Source organism: Pseudorca crassidens, chromosome 7, assembly GCF_039906515.1.
Source record: "Pseudorca crassidens isolate mPseCra1 chromosome 7, mPseCra1.hap1, whole genome shotgun sequence".
NCBI lineage: Eukaryota > Metazoa > Chordata > Mammalia > Artiodactyla > Delphinidae > Pseudorca > Pseudorca crassidens.
In genome coordinates, this window is record NC_090302.1 from 80,424,296 (window position 1) to 80,445,394 (window position 21,099).

General features: G+C 36.7%; 1 protein-coding gene across 1 annotated transcript in view; it reads left to right on the plus strand.

The window, feature by feature from the left end:
- UBE2R2 (ubiquitin conjugating enzyme E2 R2) overlaps positions 1-21,099 on the plus strand; it is a 95,451-nt gene that overhangs the window by 57,510 nt on the left and 16,842 nt on the right. Inside the window, exon 2 of the mRNA XM_067744616.1 lies at positions 9,827-9,913. Within this exon, the coding sequence (XP_067600717.1) occupies positions 9,827-9,913 (87 nt within the window). The remainder of the gene's footprint in view (positions 1-9,826; positions 9,914-21,099) is intronic.

The following is a 21,099-nucleotide window of genomic DNA, read 5'->3' on the forward strand; positions in this document are numbered from 1 at the left end:
TTTGTGGGGTTGGCATCAGCTGTGGAAGCATGGGTACTTGGCTGAGACCATTACTGATTGGTTGGTATTCAGAAGTGTGTTCATTGGCAGGAGTGTGTTCCCAGTTGGCTGGCTTTCAGAAACAAGGGACCGTTACTGATAGGTTGGCTTGCCAAAACATACTCACCAAAAAAGTTGTTTAAATGGGTTTAAAGTTGGTTCTTGTTCCATGCCTACAGAACTGTCAGGTATTGTTTAAGCAATTTAAAACTGATTCTGATTATATATAGAATGGATAAAAACAAGGTCCTACTGTATGTATAGCACAGGGAACTATATTCAGTGTCCTGTGATAAACCATAATGGAAAAGAATATAAAAAAAGAATGTATGTGTATATACATATATGTAACTGAATCACTTTGTTGTACAGCAGAAATTAACAAAACATTATAAATCAACTATACTTCATTTTAAAAAACTCATTCTGGTGGCTCTTTGTTACTGTGGCAACAGAACAATCTATCTTTTGCTACTAGCATATGAACTCCTTTTTACTCTTGGAGATCAAGGATTGTCCAGTTCTTCACCACTGTTGTTGATTCTTCTTGAAGATGAGGTTTGATCTTTTTCTCCTTGAAAGTAAAATCTGATTTTCTTTTCAAGTGTCTATAAGCATCTTTACCCCTTTATCCAAAGGAAGAGTCATTTCCCCCAACATTTGAATCTTTCTCTTACTTATTTGAAATGTTGCCTTTATTGTTTTCTGAATAACTTATTCTATATCATTGATCTGTGTGTAGTCTCCTCCTTTAATAGTATCTCTGTAGGATGTTTTTCTATCTGCTAGTGTGAACCCCTCCCTGTTACTGGTTTTTATCAAAAACAGTATTATTTTCAAGTATTTTCTCTTTCACATGAACTTTATTATCACCTTGCCAAGTTCCATCATGTTCACCTGGTTAATAGTGGCATCTGGGCTTCCCTGGTGGCGCAGTGGTTGAGAGTCCACCTGCCGATGCAGGGGACACGGGTTTGTGCCCCGGTCCGGGAGGATCCCACATGCCGCGGAGCGGCTGGGCCCGTGAGCCATGGCCGCTGAGCCTGCGTGTCCGGAGCCTGTGCTCCGCAACGGGAGAGGCCACAACAGTGAGATGCCCGCGTACCGCAAAAAAAATAAAAATAAAAAAAAAAATAATGGCATCTATTGCTATCATAATGGTATGATTATGCTAGTTATGCAAAGCACTGTAATGCTTTAAAAAAATAATTGTATATTAGTCATCTCATTTCTTAAGCTTTTTGTATGTTTGAAATTTTCCATAATATGAAATTAGAAATAGGAGTACAGTAAACTCTTTGTGTACCCATCACTCAGCATCCATGATTAACTCATAGCAAATATGTTTAATCTATACCTTATCTACTCCTCTTCACATTATTTTGTAACTGATTTCAGACAACATATTATTTCACTTGTGAATATTTCAGAATGTATTTCTAAAATATAAGGGCCTCCTTTAAAAAAGTAACCACAATGCTATTATTACAGCTGAAAAAGTTAATTCCTTAATATCCAGTCAGTGTTCACATTTCCCTTGTTCCTTGTTATAAACTTATAAATAAGTTTATAGTTTGTTCAAATCACATCCTAAGATTTACTAGGATTGGAAATGGATAAGAGCAAGTTTTATACTTAATTAAACTTAAAAAATTTTCACCGATATGATTATGGGTGAACATAAATATGATATAATATGTTTAAATTATTAATAAGATTCTGAAAAAAAGTAATAGTGGTAAAACTGAATAATCTCAGGGAAGCACTGTAGCAGAATATTCCCCTTGATTTTAACTTCAGCTAAATTCTTTAGGATTGTAAATTCCATTGAAGGAGTTCTTATAACAATTTTAAGTAGCCTTACAGGGGTACACCACCCAATGTTACCTTTTTCAGTTGTAACATAAGCATAATTTAGGCATGATACATCTTTTTTTTTTTCCCCCCAGCTGCGCCACGTGGCTTAACTCCCCGACCAGGGATTGAACCTGGGCCACGGCAGTGAAAGTGCTGAGTCCTAACCATTGGACCGCCAGGGAACTCCCAGGCATGATACTTTTAAAAATCAAAAATAGTTTTTGACTTTATTCTGGAGATGCTACTTTTAAAAATTTTGTGGCGATAAGTAGGGTTCAAGGTACAGAGATACAGATAAAAGCTCAAAATATTATTAGATGCTTACAGAAAATATAGAAACCCAATTAACAATAGTAAGTAATTAATGTTTATTAATTATATTTAAGTAAAAAGTAATTAAGATTTGTAAAGCTCTTAGAAAACTGGTTCCGTAAGATTCAAGTTCTTAGGTTGGGAAGAATCTCTCTAGTTGTCTTTTCTAAAGCTGGTAGTGTTATAATCAAAAGGCAGGTAAGTAAAAGCAATAAAACAAAGCGAAAATGAGCAGTCTATAAAAGACGCTTTTTATTAAAGAAGGTTTTCTGACATAACCTCTGCCAGTTTAATTTGCAGTTTTTAAACAAAACTCTTACATATCTTTTATTATATGTTAAACACTGTTCTAATGCATTTTACACAAGCATTGACTCATTTAATTCTCATACCAAGCTGTTTAATAAGTACTATAAGCCTTATTTTACTGATGAGGAAACTGGAGACACAAATAACTTCAAAAAACAGCTAATGAATGGCAGAGCCAGGATTCAAACCCAGGCAGTCTAGCTTCTTGAGTGGATGTTCTTTTTTTTTTTTTTTTTTTGCAGTATGCGGGCCTCTCGCTGTTGTGGCCTCTCCCGTTGCGGAGCACAGGCTCCGGACGCGCCGGCTCAGCGGCCACGGCTCACGGGCCCAGCTGCTCCGCGGCATGTGGGATCCTCCCGGACCGGGGCACGAACCCGTGTCCCCTGCATCGGCAGGCGGACTCTCAACCACTGCGCCACCAGGGAAGCCCGAGTGGATGTTCTTTTACTACTCTTTCATATTGGTGCATGTTCTTTATAAATTTTCATGCAACCATTCCTAGTTACTCTGTAAAGATTTCTTTTAATATAGTTGGTAGTCTAGGAGGACGTTTTGGGGGACCTAAAGATTTGACTAACAATACTAAATTTTATTGATTATTTTTAGAAAGGATAATCTAATTTCCCATAGAAATATGTTAAAGGAGGTTACATTTTCAACGATCAGAGTTCCAATTTTGTATGGAAATTTTTACAATCCTGTTTTATTCAGATATGCATTATATAACTATGTCATCATTACTGAAGCTTTCTAAAGTATATGCATATTCTGGAGATGAGGCTGATTAAATGAAAAAGATAGGAAACCACTCCTAACTTCTGTCTTTTATCCCATTCAATCCATCTTTTACAGTGCTGTCATAGAGTCATTTATTCTAAAATAGACATCTTGCCTTTGATTTTCATTTCTTTTTTTTTAAAATTTATTTATTTATTTATGGTTGTGTAGGGTCTTCATTGCTGTGCGCGGGTTTTCTGCAGTCGTGGCAAGCAGGGACTACTCTTTCGGTTCACGCGCTTCTCATTGCGGTGGCTTCTCTTGTTGCGGAGCATGGACTCTAGGCGCACGGGCTCAGTAGTTGTGACCTACGGGCTTAGTTGCTCTGCGGCATGTGGGATCTTCCTGGACCAGGGCTTGAACCTGTGTCCCCTGAATTGGCAGGCGGATTCTTAACCACTGCGCCACCAGGGAAGTCCCTGATTTTCTGACTTTATGTAGTTTCCCACTAAAACACCTAAACAAGGCTTCAGCCTACCTTCATCCAGTCTTCTATCTCCTGTAGTTACCACCAGGCATCCCACTAGCCATACCTGACCACTCCACATTCTTTGCACCTGGTGCCTTGCTATTTCCTTTGCTCTTATCCACCCAGGGACCTACTCAGACAACACCTAACCATGGTACCAATACTTTGTAGGCTTTCAAAGTGTACAATTCAGTGGTTTTTTATTCACCAGGTCATACAGCCATCACCACCATCTAACTCCAGTTTATTTCATCACCTCCAAAAGAAACCTCATATCTATTAGCAGTCATGCTCAGTTCTCCCCTACCACCCCTAATGTCCTTTTATTATTCCTGTATACAATTCAGAATACTGATTGCATTTAGTTGTGATGTCTCCTTAGTTTCCTTCAATATTTGATGGTTTCCCCATCTTTCTTTGTTTTTCATGACCTTCATAGTTTTGAAAAGAAGTGGTTGGGTATTGTGTAGAATGTCCCTCCATTTGGGTTTGTCTGATGTTTGTCTCATGATCAGACTGGGTTATGGGTTTTGGGGTAAGAGCACCACAGAGATGAGCTGCGTTTCTCAGCACATCTTATGAGGGAGGTCATGATTTCAGCGACTTAACACCACTGATGTTAACCTTGATCACTTGGTTAAGGTGTTGTCTGCCAGCTTTCTCTATTATGAAGTTAGTATGTCTTCCTTTCCATATTCTTAGGAAGTGAGTCATTCAGCCCTGCCCACACTTGTGGGGAGGGGAATTAAACTCCACCTCCTTAATGGGATATATCTACATATATTATCTGGAGGAAGATAATATATGCTGTGAGGAAGATTTGTCCCTTCCCCAGTATTTTTTCATTCAATAATTTATACCAAAATGCACTCATTTATATTTATTTTATACCTTGGGTTATCATCCAGTACTATGAATTGCTTTACTTTTGGCCAGCAGGGGCTCTTTCAGGTTGGCTCCTATGGCTTTTTGTTGTTGTTTGCTTTTTTTTGTTTGTTTTTGACATGCCTCCATATTTTTTCTTTAGCATTTCCTTACTTTCAGGCACTATAAGATGCTCCATGCTCATCTTGTATTTTCCTTGCCCCACATGTAGAATCAAGTATTTCTCCAAAGAGCCTTGTTTCTTTTTATTAGAAAATGGTATTTTGAAACCAAGATCTGAGGAACTGAGTATTCTTGTTGCTATTGGGGTGTGACTGCTTTTGGACTCCAGTTTTTTGTTTGCTTTAATTTTTATTTATTTTTAAAGATTTATTTATTATTTATTTTTGGCTGCATCGGGTCTTAGTTGCAGCATGTGGGCTCTTCATTGCGGTGCACAGGCTGCTCTCTAGTTGTGGCATGCAGGTTTTCTCTTCTCTAGTTGTGGCGCTTGGGCTTCTCTAGTTGTGGTGTGTGGGTTTTCTCTTCTCTAGTTGTGCGCAGGCTCCAGGGCACGTGGGCTCTGTAGTTTGCGGCGCACAGGCTCTCTAGTTGAGGCGCATGAGCTCAGTAGTTGTGGTTCACGGGCTTAGTTGCCCTGGGGCATATGGGATCTTAGTTCCCTGACCAGGGATGGAACCCGCGTCCCCTGAGTTGTAAGCATTGTAAAGCGGATTGTTTACCACTGGACCACCAGGGAAGTCCAGTACTTCATTCCTTTTAACTGCCACATAATATTCTAGTGTATGGATATATACCACCTTTTGTTCATTTCCTCAGGTGATGGACATTTGGGGTGATTCTACATTTTGTCTGTTATGCTGCTGTGAACATTTCTGTACAAGTTCTCATGTGGATGTAATGTTTTCATTTCTCTTGGACATATACCTGGTAGTGGACTTGCGTGGTACATGGTTAACTATGTTTATTCTTTCAAGGAAATGCTAGACTGTTTTTCAAAGTGGCTATACCATTTTGATCCCTTCCAGCCATGTATAAAGCATTCTAATTTCATGACATCCTGGCCAAACATTTTGTTTGTTTGTTTAATTAATTAATTAATTTACTTTTGGCTCCGTTGGGTCTTCGTTGCTGCGCTCAGGCTGTCTCTAGTTGAGGCAAGCGGGGGCTACTCTTTGTTGCAGTGTGCGGGCTTCTCACTGCTGTGGCTTCTCTTGTTGCAGAGCAAGGGCTCTAGGTGTGTGGGCTTCAGTAGTTGTGGCTTGTGGGCTCTAGAGCGCAGGCTCAGTAGTTGTGGCACACGGGCTTAGTTGCTCCGTGGCATGTGGGATCTTCCCGGAGCAGGGCTCGAACCCGTGTCCCCTGCATTGGCAGGCAGATTCTTAACCACTGCGCCAGCAGGGAAGCCCTGGGCTCATTTTTAAATTGAGTTATTTCTCTTTATTACTGAGTTATAAGCATTCTTTACGTATTCTGGGTACATGTCCCTTATCAGATAAATGATTTGCAAGTATTTTCTCCCATCCTGTGGGTTGTCTTTTCATTTTCGTTATGGTGTCTTTTATTCCTTCAGGTATTCCTATTACATGTATCTTACACTTCTTGTAGTTGTCCCACACTCCTTGGATATTCTGTTCTGTTTTTCCCCCCCAGTCTTTGTTCTCTTTGCTTTTCTGCTTTCGAGGATTCTATTGATAATATCCTCTAGTGCAGAGGTTTTTTCCCTCAGCTGTGTCAGTCTTACTCAGCCCATCAAAGGCATTCTTCAGTGTTTTTATCTCTAGCATTTGTCTTTGGTTCTTTCTTAAGATTTCCATCTCTCTGCTTACATTGCCTATCTCTTTTTGCATGCTGTTTACTTTGTCCACTATTAATTATCCTTCAATATTTGATGTCCACTATTAATTATTAATCATTGTTGTTTTAAATTCCCAGTCTAATAATTCCAACATCTTTCCCATGTCTGGTTGTGATAATTGCTCTCTCTTCATTTGTGATTTTTCCTTTAGGTATGCCTTATCATTTTTTCACGTTAGTTAGCTGTGATGTACTGGGTAAAAGGAACTGCTATAAATGCCTTAGTAATATGGTGGTGAAGTGTGAGGGGAAGGGGAAGAGTTCTGTTCTCCTATGATTAGTTTTCAGTCTTTTTAATGAGGCTTTGACTCTGGACTGTGAACTTTTCAAGAGTTTCTGTTTTTCCTCACCCCCTATGTGGGATATTAGGGCTGGAGTATTTTCCGTAAGATGTTATGGAGAAACCCTAACGAACTTTTGGCTAGCCCAATATTTCTCTTTCCCTAGGTCAGTTAGGCTCTGACAATATCCTAGCAAGTTAGGCTGTAACTGGTTTCTCCTGAAGGCAGGCCTTGTTAAATACAGAGTCCTTTGGTGTATTTCAAAGGATTTGACTCCATTCTTTTGCATGTGAATATCCAGTTGTCTCAGCACAATTTGTTGAAAAGGCCTTTCCCCCCATTGAATTGGCCTTATATTAGTACCAAACTGTCTTGATCACTATAGATTTGTAGTGTTTTGAAACTGGAAAGTGTGAGTTGTCTAACTTTGTTTTTATTTTTCAAGATTGTTTTGGCTATTCTGGGTCCCATGAGTACCAGCTTTTCCATTTCTGTAAAGAAGGCAATAGGGGTTTCCATACAGTGATGCTGAATCTGTAGATAAGCTTGAGGAGGATTACCATCTTAACAGTATTGAGTCTTGCAATCTATGAACATATAATATCATGGATATTTAGCATTTATTTAAGTCTTTAATTTCTTTTAAAAATGTTTTGTACTTTTCAGAGTGTAAGTTTTGTATTTCTTTCATTATACTTATTCCTAAGTATTTTATTCTTTTTGATGCTATTATACAGGTTTTTGTTTTGTTTTGTTTTGTTTTTTGCGGTACGCGGGCCTCTCACTGTTGTGGCCTCTCCCGTTGCGGAGCACAGGCTCCGGACGTGCAGGCTCAGCGGCCATGGCTCATGGGCCCAGCCGCTCCGCGGCATGTGGGATCTTCCCGGACCGGGGCACAAACCCGTGTCCCCTGCATCGGCAGGCGGACTCTCAACCACTGCGCCACCAGGGAAGCCCCTTGATGCTATTATAAATGGAATTTTCTTAATTTCATTTTCAGTTTGTTCAGTGCTGCAGTGTAGAAATATAATTGTTGCTGGTATATTGATCTTTTATCTTTCAATTCTGCTGAATTTGTTATTCTAATATATTTAGTGGGTTCCTTTTGAAAATCTATATACAGGATTATCTAATTTGCAAATAGAAATAACTTTGCTTCTTACTTTCCAACCAAGATGCGTTTTATTTCATTTCCTTGCCAGCTGGCCTGACTATCATCTCCAGTATAGTGTTGAATAGAAGTGGTGAGAGTGGACATCCCTGTCTTATTTCTGAAATTACTTCACCACTAAGTATAATGTTAGTTATAGTTTTGTTTACTACATTCCCTTTTTCAAGTTGAGGAGTTTACCTTGTATTCCTAGTTTGTTGGATGTTTTCAGTCATGAAGGGGTATTGAATTTTTGAGTTATTTCTTAGTGGTTACCCTCGGGATTACAATCAACATCATATAACTGTATCTAAGTTCAGTTAATAACCATCTTAATTTCAGTGGTGTACAGAATCTTTGCTCTTATGTAACTCTGATCCCTCCCCTTTACTTTGTTTTTTATTGGTAAACAAATTCCTTCTTTGTGTATTTTTTGCCTTTCAATAGATTTATAATTATTATACTATGTAATTATCTTTTAAATTAGGAGGAAAAAAGTTATAAACAAAAAGTACATTTATTGTTTCTTTCATATTTATCCTATACTTATCCTATGTTTTGATTTGTGCTCTTCCTTCATGTTGTTTCATGTACTGGCTAGTGTCCTTTCATTTCAGCCTGAAGGACTCCTTTAGTGTTTCTTTTTGTTTTTTTTTTAATTTATTTATTTTTGGCTGGGTTGGGTCTTTGTTGTTGCACACGGGCTTTCTCTAGTTGCGGTGACCAGGGGCTACTCTTCATTGAGGTGCATGGGCTTCTCATCGCGGTGGCTTCTCGTTGCAGAGCACGGGCTCTAGGTGTGTGGGCTTCAGTAGTTGTGGCATGCAGGTTCAGTGGTTGTGGCTCGCTGGCTCTAGAGCACAGGCTCGGTAGCTGTGGCGCATGGGCTTAGTTGCTCTGCAGCATGTGAGATCTTCCTGGACCAGGGCTCGAACCTGTGTCCCCTGCATCGGCAGGCGGATTCCCAAACATTTCCCGCGCCATTTCTGTCCTGAAGACAGAATTTTTGAGGTTACTGACTCTGCCATTTTCACTGCTGTCCTTAGCTTATTTATTCTTACCTTGTTCTTTCATTCCCTTCTTCACTCCCTTTTACTAGTACTGTTAGATGAGAATTTGTCTGGATTTTTTCATATGTGAAATGTGGGACACTGCCAAGGACATTCACTGTAGCAGTATTTACAATAGCAATAGAGTGAAAAACAACCCAGCTGTTCCAAAATAAGGAAGTAGTTTTTTTTCTTTTAATGGTTCATCTATATATCTGTATGATGGAACATTATGCACATACTAACAATCATATATACAAAGGAAAATGTTTATGATATGATACAGATTGAAAAAACAGTATAAAATAAAATATATTCAAGTTTTCGAAAATAAGTTTTGAAAACTTGAAATACATTCAAGTTTTTGAAAATAAGTTTTGTAAAGAGATAAGCATATATTAGCATCAAAAACTCTTGGAGGAGCCATATCAAAATGGTAGCATTTGTTACTTCTGGTTGGTAAACGGTGTTAAGTAAAACAAATTATCTTTGTTCTGTATTATGTACCATAAGGTTGCATTAATTATTTTTTGTTATTAAAATAAAATATACCCATTAATGTGACACACATATTAAACTGTTTTTCATTCGTGTGTTCAATTATATAACTGTTGAACTTTGGCAATTTAACATTAATTTTTATAAATATTTAAAGAGATAGTTAGAACACATGCTAATAATAACCCTGGCATTGGGGCTAACAAAATATATATGAGCTATTTTAATCTCCATAGTCTACTGTGTAGAAAGGAGTTTTGTTGCGCTGGAGTATATCAGGGTGAATTGTTAGTTAGATGAATAACCTGTAATCTTACTAGCATTTCATTCTTTTTCTTTTCAGGCGCATATTAAATTTCCTATTGACTACCCATATTCACCACCTACCTTCAGATTCTTGACCAAAATGTGGCACCCCAACATTTATGAGGTAAGAGATGTCTATCATGAATTTTTCTGAAGATTTATTTAAGATAATATCCTTTAAAATAGCCTCCATAGCTCAGTATGCTGTGGTAGTTATGCTGTAGCCACAGAGAAGTATTCATGGTTTCCCATTTTTGGTTAGCAGTCTGTAGTTGAATTGCTCAAAAATTGGGTTTTTTTAATACCAGTGTATATTATGGTTAATTTAAGGTTGAGGCTTTAAACCTTTGCTGCTCATCGCTAAGATTATAATTCATATTTGTTAACATTTGCATTTTTTTAATTTAGTAGATAAAGTCATACAAATTTATTTGTGTACCTATACTCTAGCTTCACAGCAAGGGTTTGTTTGTTGCTTTGATCAGAGATTCAGCTTTGGGACAGGAGGGGGTGGGAATTTATCCTACTATATTTGTACTGGTGTCCTTTAAGGAGTTGCTGCATACCAGTTGAGAGCCTCTTTTGGAATAAATCCAAGGTTAGGTTCTTCTACTAGACAAGTCCACATGCCTGGGAAAATAATTTGTAGCTTTTTTTATGAAATGTACTTAGCTTTGTGCTAATTTATAAGGATGCTGGAACAATGCATTACGTTTCTCAGGATATATGTCAAGGCCCACTAAAATATCCTTTGAGTCTACTCCTTTACCATTCTGTAATCTTTTTCATTGCAGTAGTGCTGTGAAGTTGTAGCTGAGGCCCAGGTATTAAAATTGTTTTTTAAAATTTGCAGCCTTAGTCATAGTTCTTTTTTTGGTCAGGTGGTTATTGGCAAGCACCTTTCCTCCAGAAACAGAGCTACAGAGCCTTTAAAATGCTTATAGGCAAGGGATGGAGAACTTACTCTATAGTCCTGAATTTGGATCTCGGTCTATAAATGAGCACACTGGGGTAGCTTTATTATTTTTCACAACCTGCTTTTTCTGTCAGTCATTTTCTTCATTTTTCTTTCCTTCTTAAAACAGGATAAACTAGTGCTCAAAAGGTGATGCATAGTAACATTTCCAGAAATAGGTTCCCAGAATATTGTTATCTTTAGTATCTTTAGTATTTGACATAATCATAGTACAAATAAACAACAATGAATATGTTGTACTATTCTATATAACAAAGTTATCCTGTTGTAGGGAGAGACTATAGAAATAATTCACTGTTCATAAGTTCAAACTGGGTTTAATACACATAGAAATATTTTTCTGTCCCTGTCCATTTATCAAAAATTCTTGCCTTCAGAACTATGTGGTATAAAAGCAACTATACTCCAATAAAAATTAATTTAAAAAATTTAAAAGGAACGTGAATTCAAGAAGAAAAACCCAACTATGTGGTATGTATAGATTTTTTAGATAGCAAAAGAGAAGTGAGAAGGCTCAAGCTTTTTTTGTCTTGCTACTGAGAACTAATTCACCTTAGAGCCATATATTCGCCTGTTTCCATCTCAGTTATCTAATTCTCAAACCCTTCTCAACAAAGAAGCAAAAAGGAAAAACAAAAAACAGAATAAAGGATTCAAAGCTCTTTCAGAAGAAGGTGTAGGTAGATACACTCCACTTTCCACTGCTTTTTCACCACTTAGGCTGTTTAGTTCTGTCTCTTAAGGTTTAGCATTGGATCATTGTTTTTTAAAATAGGTTTCATATTCATAATAAAAATTTCAGCAGTAAAATAAAACATGCATATCTTATAAATATGCAGTTGTTTTCCATGCCATAAAAGTTCTGTTTTTAAAGAAGTGTTAAGTCCTAGTTAGAAATTAAATTTGATGTAATCAAATGAGTCACAAGAGACTCTTCTTACAAATTAATAATACGTTAATTTACTTTGCTACATTCTGGAAACAGTATCAGAATTGAACTTTTTGAGGGCCCAAGTCAGTATTTGTGATTTTAGCCATTAGGGCTCATGGTTCTTAGCCAAAGGGATATTCCAGGAAGTTGCTCTCTCCTCATCCATCTTATGTTGTCACCTAGAAACACAATGGACCTCAATGTCAAATTGCTCTGGTCACCAAATTGTTTACTGCAGAGTTATTTGTAATAGAACTGGAGATGAAATGGGGGAACAATGGCAACAATGTCAACAGCAACAAGACAAAAATACAAAAGGAAATGTGTACTCAAATGCCAAAATATGTGAATTGATGAGTTTTTGTATATAATAACTTCATGAGTATTAAAAATATCATAAGGACTATTTTTGGTAGAAAATAGTTTATTTTATCAAGTTTTTAGTTTTGGTTGCAGTTTTATTAAATATATTCACAGACACATTACTGCAGCCCCAAAAGTTATAAATACTGCTGTGTTATATGAATGAACTTAATTAATTTAACATTTCTAATATCATTGCCACATTTGTGAAATTTATAAATACCAAGGGGAAGCTCGGAGAACAAAAGAAATTTAATATGAGCTTGTCATCAATGATCATACTGCACAGTCTACTCCTTTTTGCTTCATAATATGTTGAGTGATCTCAATAATAGTTTCCTGGTTATGTTTGTTACTGTGTGCTCAGAAGTAGATAACCAATGAAGCCCATTTGCTTCACAAACCATGTATTAAAATGAGGTTTTTGTACACTCTTCACTGTGAACTTCAGAGCTATGGCAACTCAGAATCTCACTGCTCTTAGTATGTATTTAAATAATTTTTTATGTAATAGACTAATATTTAGAATAGTTTTAGTTTTGCCACAAAACTAAATGGAAATTATACAGAAGTATTTAGCATTTGATGATCCTTTTAGTACTAGTGAATTGTAGGACACAGTATGGCTCTTTCTTTTAAAAAATAATAAAGATGTTGGATGTTTTTTGAAGGAGTATACAGATCATTTTTCCTGTATAGTGTTTACAGGTGAATGTCACAGGTGTAGTCATGAAATAAATGTTACAGTAAGATGGTGTATTTTAGGATACTTGATAGCCAGTAGGAAAATATTTTACTGTTTTACGTAAGGTTCTAGCTCTGAAGAGTTATTCTTGATTCTAGGCTCAGATGATTCTCAAGACATTATACTAATCTCTGTAGCCACTGACACTGCAAGGATATACCAGTTTGGCTACTATTCCACTATCATTAGGGCATGGTATTTTTAAATGTTATTGTTCTAATAATGATTAAAAATAGATCCTACTGTTTTAATATAACTCCGGCTGCCATAAATACCATAGATGTGGTGGCTTACAACAACAGAAATTAACTTTCTCACAGTTTAGGAAACATAGTTTCTACTGAAGACTCCTCCTGGCTTATCTCTGTGTCCTCATGTGGCTTGAGAGGAGAGAGAGCACAAGCTTGCTCTCTGGTGTCTCTTACAAGGTTTTTTTTTTTTTAATTTATTTATTTATTAATTATTGGCTGCGTTGGGTCTTCGTTGCTGTGTGTGGGCTTTCTCTAGTTGTGGAGAGCGGGGTCTACTCTTCATTGCGGTGCACGGGCTTCTCATTGTGGTGGCTTCTCTTTGTTGCAGAGCATGGGCTCTAGGTGCACGGGCTTCAGTAGTTGTGGCATACAGGCTCAGTAGTTGTGGCACACAGGCTCAGTAGTTGTGGCACACAGGCTCAGTAGTTGTGGCACATGGGCTTAGTTGCTCCGCGGCACATGGGATCTTCCTGGACCAGGGCTTGAGCCCATATCCCCTGCATTGGCAGGCGGATTCTTAACCACTGCGCCACCAGGGAAGTCCCTCTTAAAAGGTTTTTGCCAAGTCTGCAGAGCAATTGCTTTTGGAATAGTAAAATTTAGGCTCTGTAAGCGGAAAGTGGGTCTAATTACATATAGTTTATGATCTTTGTATTTATTTATATGGATTATAGCCCATTAGGAGCAAAGTGGATGAGACCCACAATCAGCGCTTCAAAAACTGAAAAGAACTCAGTGTATCAAGAGGTCCTTTACAATAAAGCTGTCATTATAAATTATATTTTGAAATTACACAGAAAAGATCAGGTAAAAGCAAAGATACTGTGTCAGTTGGGAGTATTCAGAGAAACAGAACCAATAGGATATATAGAGATATATGTAAGAGGAGGTTTATCATAGGAATCGGCTCACGTGGTTATGAAGACTGAGAAATCCCACAGTCTGCCTTCTGCAAGCTATAGAGCCGAGAAGTCTGGAATTATAATTCATTTTGAGGCCGTAGGACTGGGAGCTGTTGGTGTGAGTCCCGGAGTCCCAGGACCCAAGAACTAGGAGTTCAGATGTAGTAGCCCAAGAAGAGAGACAATTTGTCCTTCCTCTGCCTGTTTGTTCTGTTCAGGCCATCAAAGAATTCGATAATGCCTATCACATCATCATGATGAGGGCAAGTCTTTTTTACTCAATCTACTGATTCAAATACTAATCTTTTCCAGAAACACCCTCACAGATACACTCAGAAATAATATTCTACCAGCTATCTGAGCATCCCATAGCCCAGTCAAGTTGACACACAAAATTAACCATCACAGATAGCTCTCTTTTTCTACCATTCCCCCCTTGTCATCTACATTATGGTCCTTCTATACTCTGTGTACATCATTATGTTCTCAGGGGGTGTAATTTGACTGGCACTACACTTGAATCCTTGAAATAGCAAGTTGTTTATAGTAAGGGTTTATGCCCTTCTTATTTCATTACATATAGTAAAATTATATTTAGATAGAAAAACAATGGTAGCCTAGCTGGTTCTGCTTCATCTCCTCTGATCATTTAACACACATTTTTCTCTCTAATTAAATTATTATTCTTTTCTCTGTTTAGTGGAATTATCTCAGAACTTCTGTGGTATTTCCGTAATTTCTTTGAGAATTTATTTTAATGGTTTTTCCACCGAAGAATCAAATAATGAACCCCGCAAAATACATTAGGATTGATTACGAAGTTGGAATATTACATTCTCTGATGATCTTTCAAGACTAGGACAAACTGCTTTATTAGTTCATTATTCTTGAACTCATTTCATATAAATTTTAAATACAAAGTTTCTAAATTATAAAAAATTTAGAATACGTTTTGTTAAAATGCTTTGATTTCAATATCTATGTTATAAACATACTAAAATATTAAGTTTAAACCCACTAATTTTTTAAATTTTGAAATAATTTTGGGCTTGAAGAGTTTCAAAACTAGTACAGAAAGTTCTCATATATGTACCTTTTACTCATATTCTTCTAATGTTAATATCTTTTACAACCATGATACATTTATCAAAACCAAGAAATTAACTTTGGTACAATACTATTAAGTAAACTAGACTTCATTTGGAATAAAGTATGGCATGGGGAACCTAAAACATGTATTACTTGTCCTTAGCTAGGTGAGACAAACTCTGTTTCTGTATTGTGTTATTAAACCATCAGAAACAACATGCTTGAACTCTGATCTTGATTCACATAAAGGTGCTGAGTGCTGTGTTATAAGATTTTGTTATATTATCAGAATTTATTGTGTTCATTTTTTAAAATATGCATTTGATGAACATTTTAAATTTACATAATTTTTACTCAGTTGTCTTTAAGAAGGGACCTGAATAAAACAAAAGATTCTTCAAATGAATGAATGCTTGCTTAATCAGCTAATCAGAAATGTGTTATGCAATATATTTTATTTGCTTTAGCTACTAGGATAAATTGACAGAAATAACTTCTCTTTGGTACCTGGTAAAATATCTTTGTTTTCTTTCAGTGGTTTTTATCATTAAAATAACTCATCATTAATTGACTTGTAAAATATTCTTTATTTCTAAAATATTAGAGAAAAGTTTAGTGGTAGAATGTTCCTATAAAACTTCTCAGGTCTACAATGTGAGTTTCATCTTGGTTTATACCAGATGAGTAAGGTAGAAAGTTAACAGAAACCAGAAGACTTTGATTTGGTGTTGAAAGTTTTCCTAGTAAATGTAATTTAGTATTACACATTATTAAAGGTTTGAACTCTATCTTGTGCTTGTTTAGATTTTGCTTCTTTTTCCTCGTATTTTTTTCTTTTAAAAAATGTAAATTAGGATGCCAGTTTGCTCTATGAAGATATATATACCTTAAGGATTTAACTATAGATACATTAACCACCATTTAGAACATGATGATATTTGGGCCACCAAATTTGTCCTTTTTGGAGCTGAGCTCTGGTTTGTAAATAATTTGTGACAAGCAGGATTTTATGTATTTTTATGTAATTATATTCATGGATTTGCAGATATTATGCATTCTCTCTAACTTTAAGGTATAGGGAATAGGTTTCTCTAGGCAGTGATGTCCCCAAATTTGGCAGCTTATCAGAATCTTGTGGAGCAGTTGTTAAAAATAAAGAATACTGGAGATTTTGGTTTGATTGGATTAGGTAGGGCCTAGGCTATATAGCCTTCATTTTACATCTTAGAACTGCCTTTCTGGAGGCTGAGAACTTCTCCCATTAAAAAAAAAAGGGTGAGGGGGCTTCCCTGGTGGCGCAGTGGTTAAGAATCTGCCTGCCAATCCAGGGGACATGGTCCCTGGTCCCTGGTCCAGAAGGTCCCACATGCCGCGGAGCAACTAAGCCCGTGCGCCACAACTACTGAGCCTGTGCTCTAGAGCCTGTGAGCCACAACTGCTGAGCCCGCATGCTACAACTACTGAAGCCCGCGTGCCTAGAGCCCGGGCTTTGCAATGAGAAGCCCACACACTGCAATGAAGACCTGACGCGGCCAAAAATAAATAAATTTATTTAAAAACCCAATAATTTATTGAGATAAAATTTCACATACATAAAATTAACCATTTAAAGTGAACACAATTCGGTGACATTTAGTACATTCCCAGCGTCGTACATCTAACACCTCTATTTGTAAGGCATTTCCATCACTCCAATGTAAAACATCTTACCCATGAAGTGATTCTTCTCCATTCCCATTTCTCCCTAGTCTCTGACAACCACCAGTCAGGTTTATGTCTCTATTTATCCATTCTGGGTATTTCATATAAATGGAATCATACAATATGTGACCTTTTTTGTGTGGCTTTCACTTAGCATAATGTTTTGGAGGTTCATCCATGTTGTAGCATGTATTAGTACTTCATTCCTCTTCATGGCTGAATAATATTGCATTGGTTGGATATATCACAGTTTATCCATTTCTCTATTGATGGGCATTTGGTCTGTGTCCACCTTTTTTTTTTTTTAATATCTTTATTGGAGTATAATTGCTTTAAAATGGTGTGTTAGTTTCTGCTTTATAACAAAGCGAATCAGCTATACATATATCCCCATATCTCCTCCCTCTTGCGTCTCCCTCCCATCCTCTTTATCCCACCCCTCTAGGTGGTCACAAAGCACCGAGCTGATCTCCCTGTGCTATGCAGCTGCTTCCCACTAGCTATCTATTTTACATTTGGTAGTGTATATATGTCCATGCCACTCTCTCACTTCATCCCAGCTTACCTGTCCCCCTCCCTGTGTCCTCAAGTCCATTCTCTACGTCTGCGTCTTTATACCTGTCCTGCCCCTAGGTTCTTCAGAACCATTTTTTTTGTGTCCACCTTTTGTATATATAAATAGTGCTGCTATAACCATGTGTATACATGTACTTGTTTAAGTACTTTTTTCACTTCTTTTGGTTGTATACCTAGGAATGGAATTGCAGGGGTCAAATTGTGATCCTGTGTTTTGCTCTTTGAGGAACTGCCAAACTGTTCTATAGCAGATGAACCCCCTCACCAACCACCAGCAATTTATAAGGGTTCCAGTTTCTCTACATCCATCCTTATTTTGCATTTAAAAATTTTAATTATAGCTATCCTAAGGGGATATGATGTGATAACTCACTGTCATTTTGATTTGTATTTCCCTAATGACTAATGATATTGAGCATTCTTTCATGTGCTTATTGTCCGTTTATGTATCTTCTTTTGAGAAATGTCTGTTCAAGTCCTTTGTTCATTTTTTAATTGGCTAGTTTGTCTTTTTGTCATTGAGTCATAGAAGTTCCTTATATATTATGGACATTAAATTCTTATTAGATGTATGACTTGCAGATACTTCTGTATTTATAGGTTGTTTTTTTCACTTTCTTTGGTAATGTCCTTTGCACAAAATATTTTCATTTTAATGAGGTCTAGTTTATCTGTTTTTGTTTGCTTGTTTGTTGCTCATGCTTTTTGTGTCATACCTAAAATATCCATTGCCAAATCCAAGGTCATGAAAATTTTACACACACACACACACCCTTTTTAAGAGTTGATGATTTTAGCTCTTAGATCTTTGTTCCATCTTGAGTTAATTTTGTATATGGTATGAGGTAGGAGTTCAGTTTCCTTCTTTTGTTTTTGGAAATCCAGTCCCAGCATCATTTGCTGAAGAGACTGTTCTTTCCCCATTGAATGGACTTAACCATCTTGTCAAAAATCAATTGGCAATGTATGGGTCCATTTATGGACTCTCAGTTCTATTGCCCTGGTCTATCATTATGCCAGTCCTAAACTGTCTTCTTGTCTGTAGCTTTATAGTAAGTTTTGAAATCAGGAAGTATGAGTCCTTCGACTTTATTCTTCTTCTCCAAGATTGTTTTGGCTATTGTGGGTCCCTTAAATTTCCGTATAAGTTTTAGGAACAGTGTGTCAGTTTCTACAGAAAGGGAAGCTAGGATTTTGATTGGGATTGCATTGAGTCAGTAGCTCAAACTGGGGAATATTGCCAACGTCAAGTCTTCCTACCCATGAATGCAGGCTGTTTTTCTATTTATTTAGGTCTTTAATTTCTTTGAGCAATGTTTTGTAGCTTTCTGTAGCTTTTTGTAGTCTTCTTTAATTTCTTTGAGCAATGTTTTGTGGCTTTCTGTGTACAGGACTTTCACCTCCCTGGTTAGATTTATTCCTAGATATTTTATTCTTTTAGAGGGCATTGTAAATGGAATTGTTTGCTTAATTTGTTTTTTTTTTGGTTGTTGTTAATATTTATTTATTTATTTATTTGTGCTGGGTCTTAGTTGCAGCAGGTGGGCTCCTTAGTTGTGGCATAGGAACTCTTAGTTGTGGCACACATGTGGGATCTAGTTCCCTCACCAGAGATTGAATCCCCCAGCCCCCTGCATTGGGAGTGCAGAGTCTTAACCACTGTACCACCAGGGAAGTCCTGCTTAATTTTTTTTTTAGGTTATTCATCACTGGTGTATAAAAATGAATTTTTTTTTTGCCACGCTACACAGCTTGCAGGATCTTAGTTCCCTGACCAGGGATCAAACCCGGGCCCTTGGCAGTGAAAGTGCAGAGTCCTAACCACTGGACCGCCAGGGAATCCCAAAATAAAACTGATTTTTGAGTGTTGATCTTGTATCCTACAACTTTGCTGAATTGATTAGGTCTAGTAGCTTTCTTGTGAATTCTTTGGAATTTTCTTCGACATTTGCAATGGAAATAGATTTACTTCCTTTTCAATCTGTACACTTTAAAATTTTTCTTTTTCTTCTCTAATTGCTCTGGCTATAACTTCCAGGACAGTGTTAAATAGCAGTGGTGAAAGTGGGTGCCCTTGTCTTATTTCTGATCGTAGGAGGAGAGTTTTCACCATTAATTAAGTATGCTGTTTATTAGCTGTGGGTTTTTTGTTTTTGTTTTTTTAAATAAATTCCCTTTACAATTTTAAGATAGCTAGAAGGTAACTATAGTTTTCTGAGTGTTTTTATTATGAGAAAGTGTTGGGTCTTGTCAAGTGCTTTGTCTGCATCAGTTGAGATGCCCATCTTTTAATATGTCATTTCTAAGTACAGATCTATTTTTGTCATTTCACTACTAAGAAATTTTACTTACACACATATTAAACTCTGAACAAAGTAACATACTCCTCTCGACTAATTTTTGTGCTCTATTTTTCATTCAAGCTGTGTTCTTCACTCCTGTGGTAGGTAGAATAATGGTCCCTCAGATATGTCTACATTCTAATCCCTGGAACCTATGTTATGTTAGATTACATGTTAAGAGGAATTAAGGTTGCTTATCAGATGACCTTAAACTAAGATTATTCTGGATTATCTAGGTGGGCCCAGTGTAATCACAAGGTCCTTTAAAGTGGAAGAGGTAGGGTAGGCAGAAAATGAGAGTGAGGAGATGTGACTTTGGAAGAAAGGCTCAAAAATGCAACATTGCTTGCTTTGAGGATTAGAGGAAGGGGGCCAAGAACAAAGGAGTGTGGGTGGCCTTTAGAAGACAGAAAGGGCAAGGAAAGGGATTCTTCCTTAGAGCCTCCAGGAAGGAATGCATTGCTGCCCACACACTGACTTTAGCTCTGTGGAGAGCAGTGTCAGACTTAGACCTACAAAACTGTAAAATAATAAATTTGTGTTGTTTTAAGCCACTAAGTTTGTGGTATTGGTGTAATAATACAAAATAAATGTAACTGCCTGAACATATTTTATTTATGATGCTGGTTTCTTCAGGCAATCTCATGTCTGGATTTCCCTTAGGTTATTAAAATTGTAATCATTATTGAAAGCCCATCTCAAAGCTTCCTCAACGATTAAGCTTTTTGTTTTTCTTCCACACCATCTCCCAGGTGTCCTCTCCAAATACACCTAGTTTCTCTCTCCTTGTTTCTGTAGTGCTTTTTTACTTTCCTCATGTTATCTAACAATACAGAGTTTTGGAATATAGTATTCGGTATTGGCTTTATTAAAATTTTATTATCCTTTAAAAAACGTTCTGTTATCTTGGTGTGTGTAAATTTGGGTTTATATGTAAGTTTTTTTCACTTTATATGGTTACACCTCTAATTTTTTAAACATTTGAATCTTTTGTTTCATTTTAGACTGAGAGATAGGCAACTGTATCGTTCTCAGTCTTGTCTTTTCTGTTAACAATCTGTATTGCATATGGTAGACAATCCATATATGTTTGACTTTAAATGTACTTGTAATTTAGGTCCTATAATTTACATTTATGAACCAGAATATTATAGTGGTGAATTCTTTCTATCCATATACTGAGGGAGTTATATATATAATTAAGTTGTTGTGAGGCATGTGTCAGTTTATATAAACCATATTTATTGAAACCAGTGATTAATATTAAAGGTGATTATAGCTTCTCTCCAGGCATATTTTAAGCAAGGTCAGATTTTTTTTTTGTTTCTTTTAATGTTAGATGTGTAAAAATAGAGAGATTTAGTTGCTTCTCAAGACTCTTGAATCATTGATTTATCATGTTTGTCTGTTTCTATTTTTAAATGATTTGTTTTA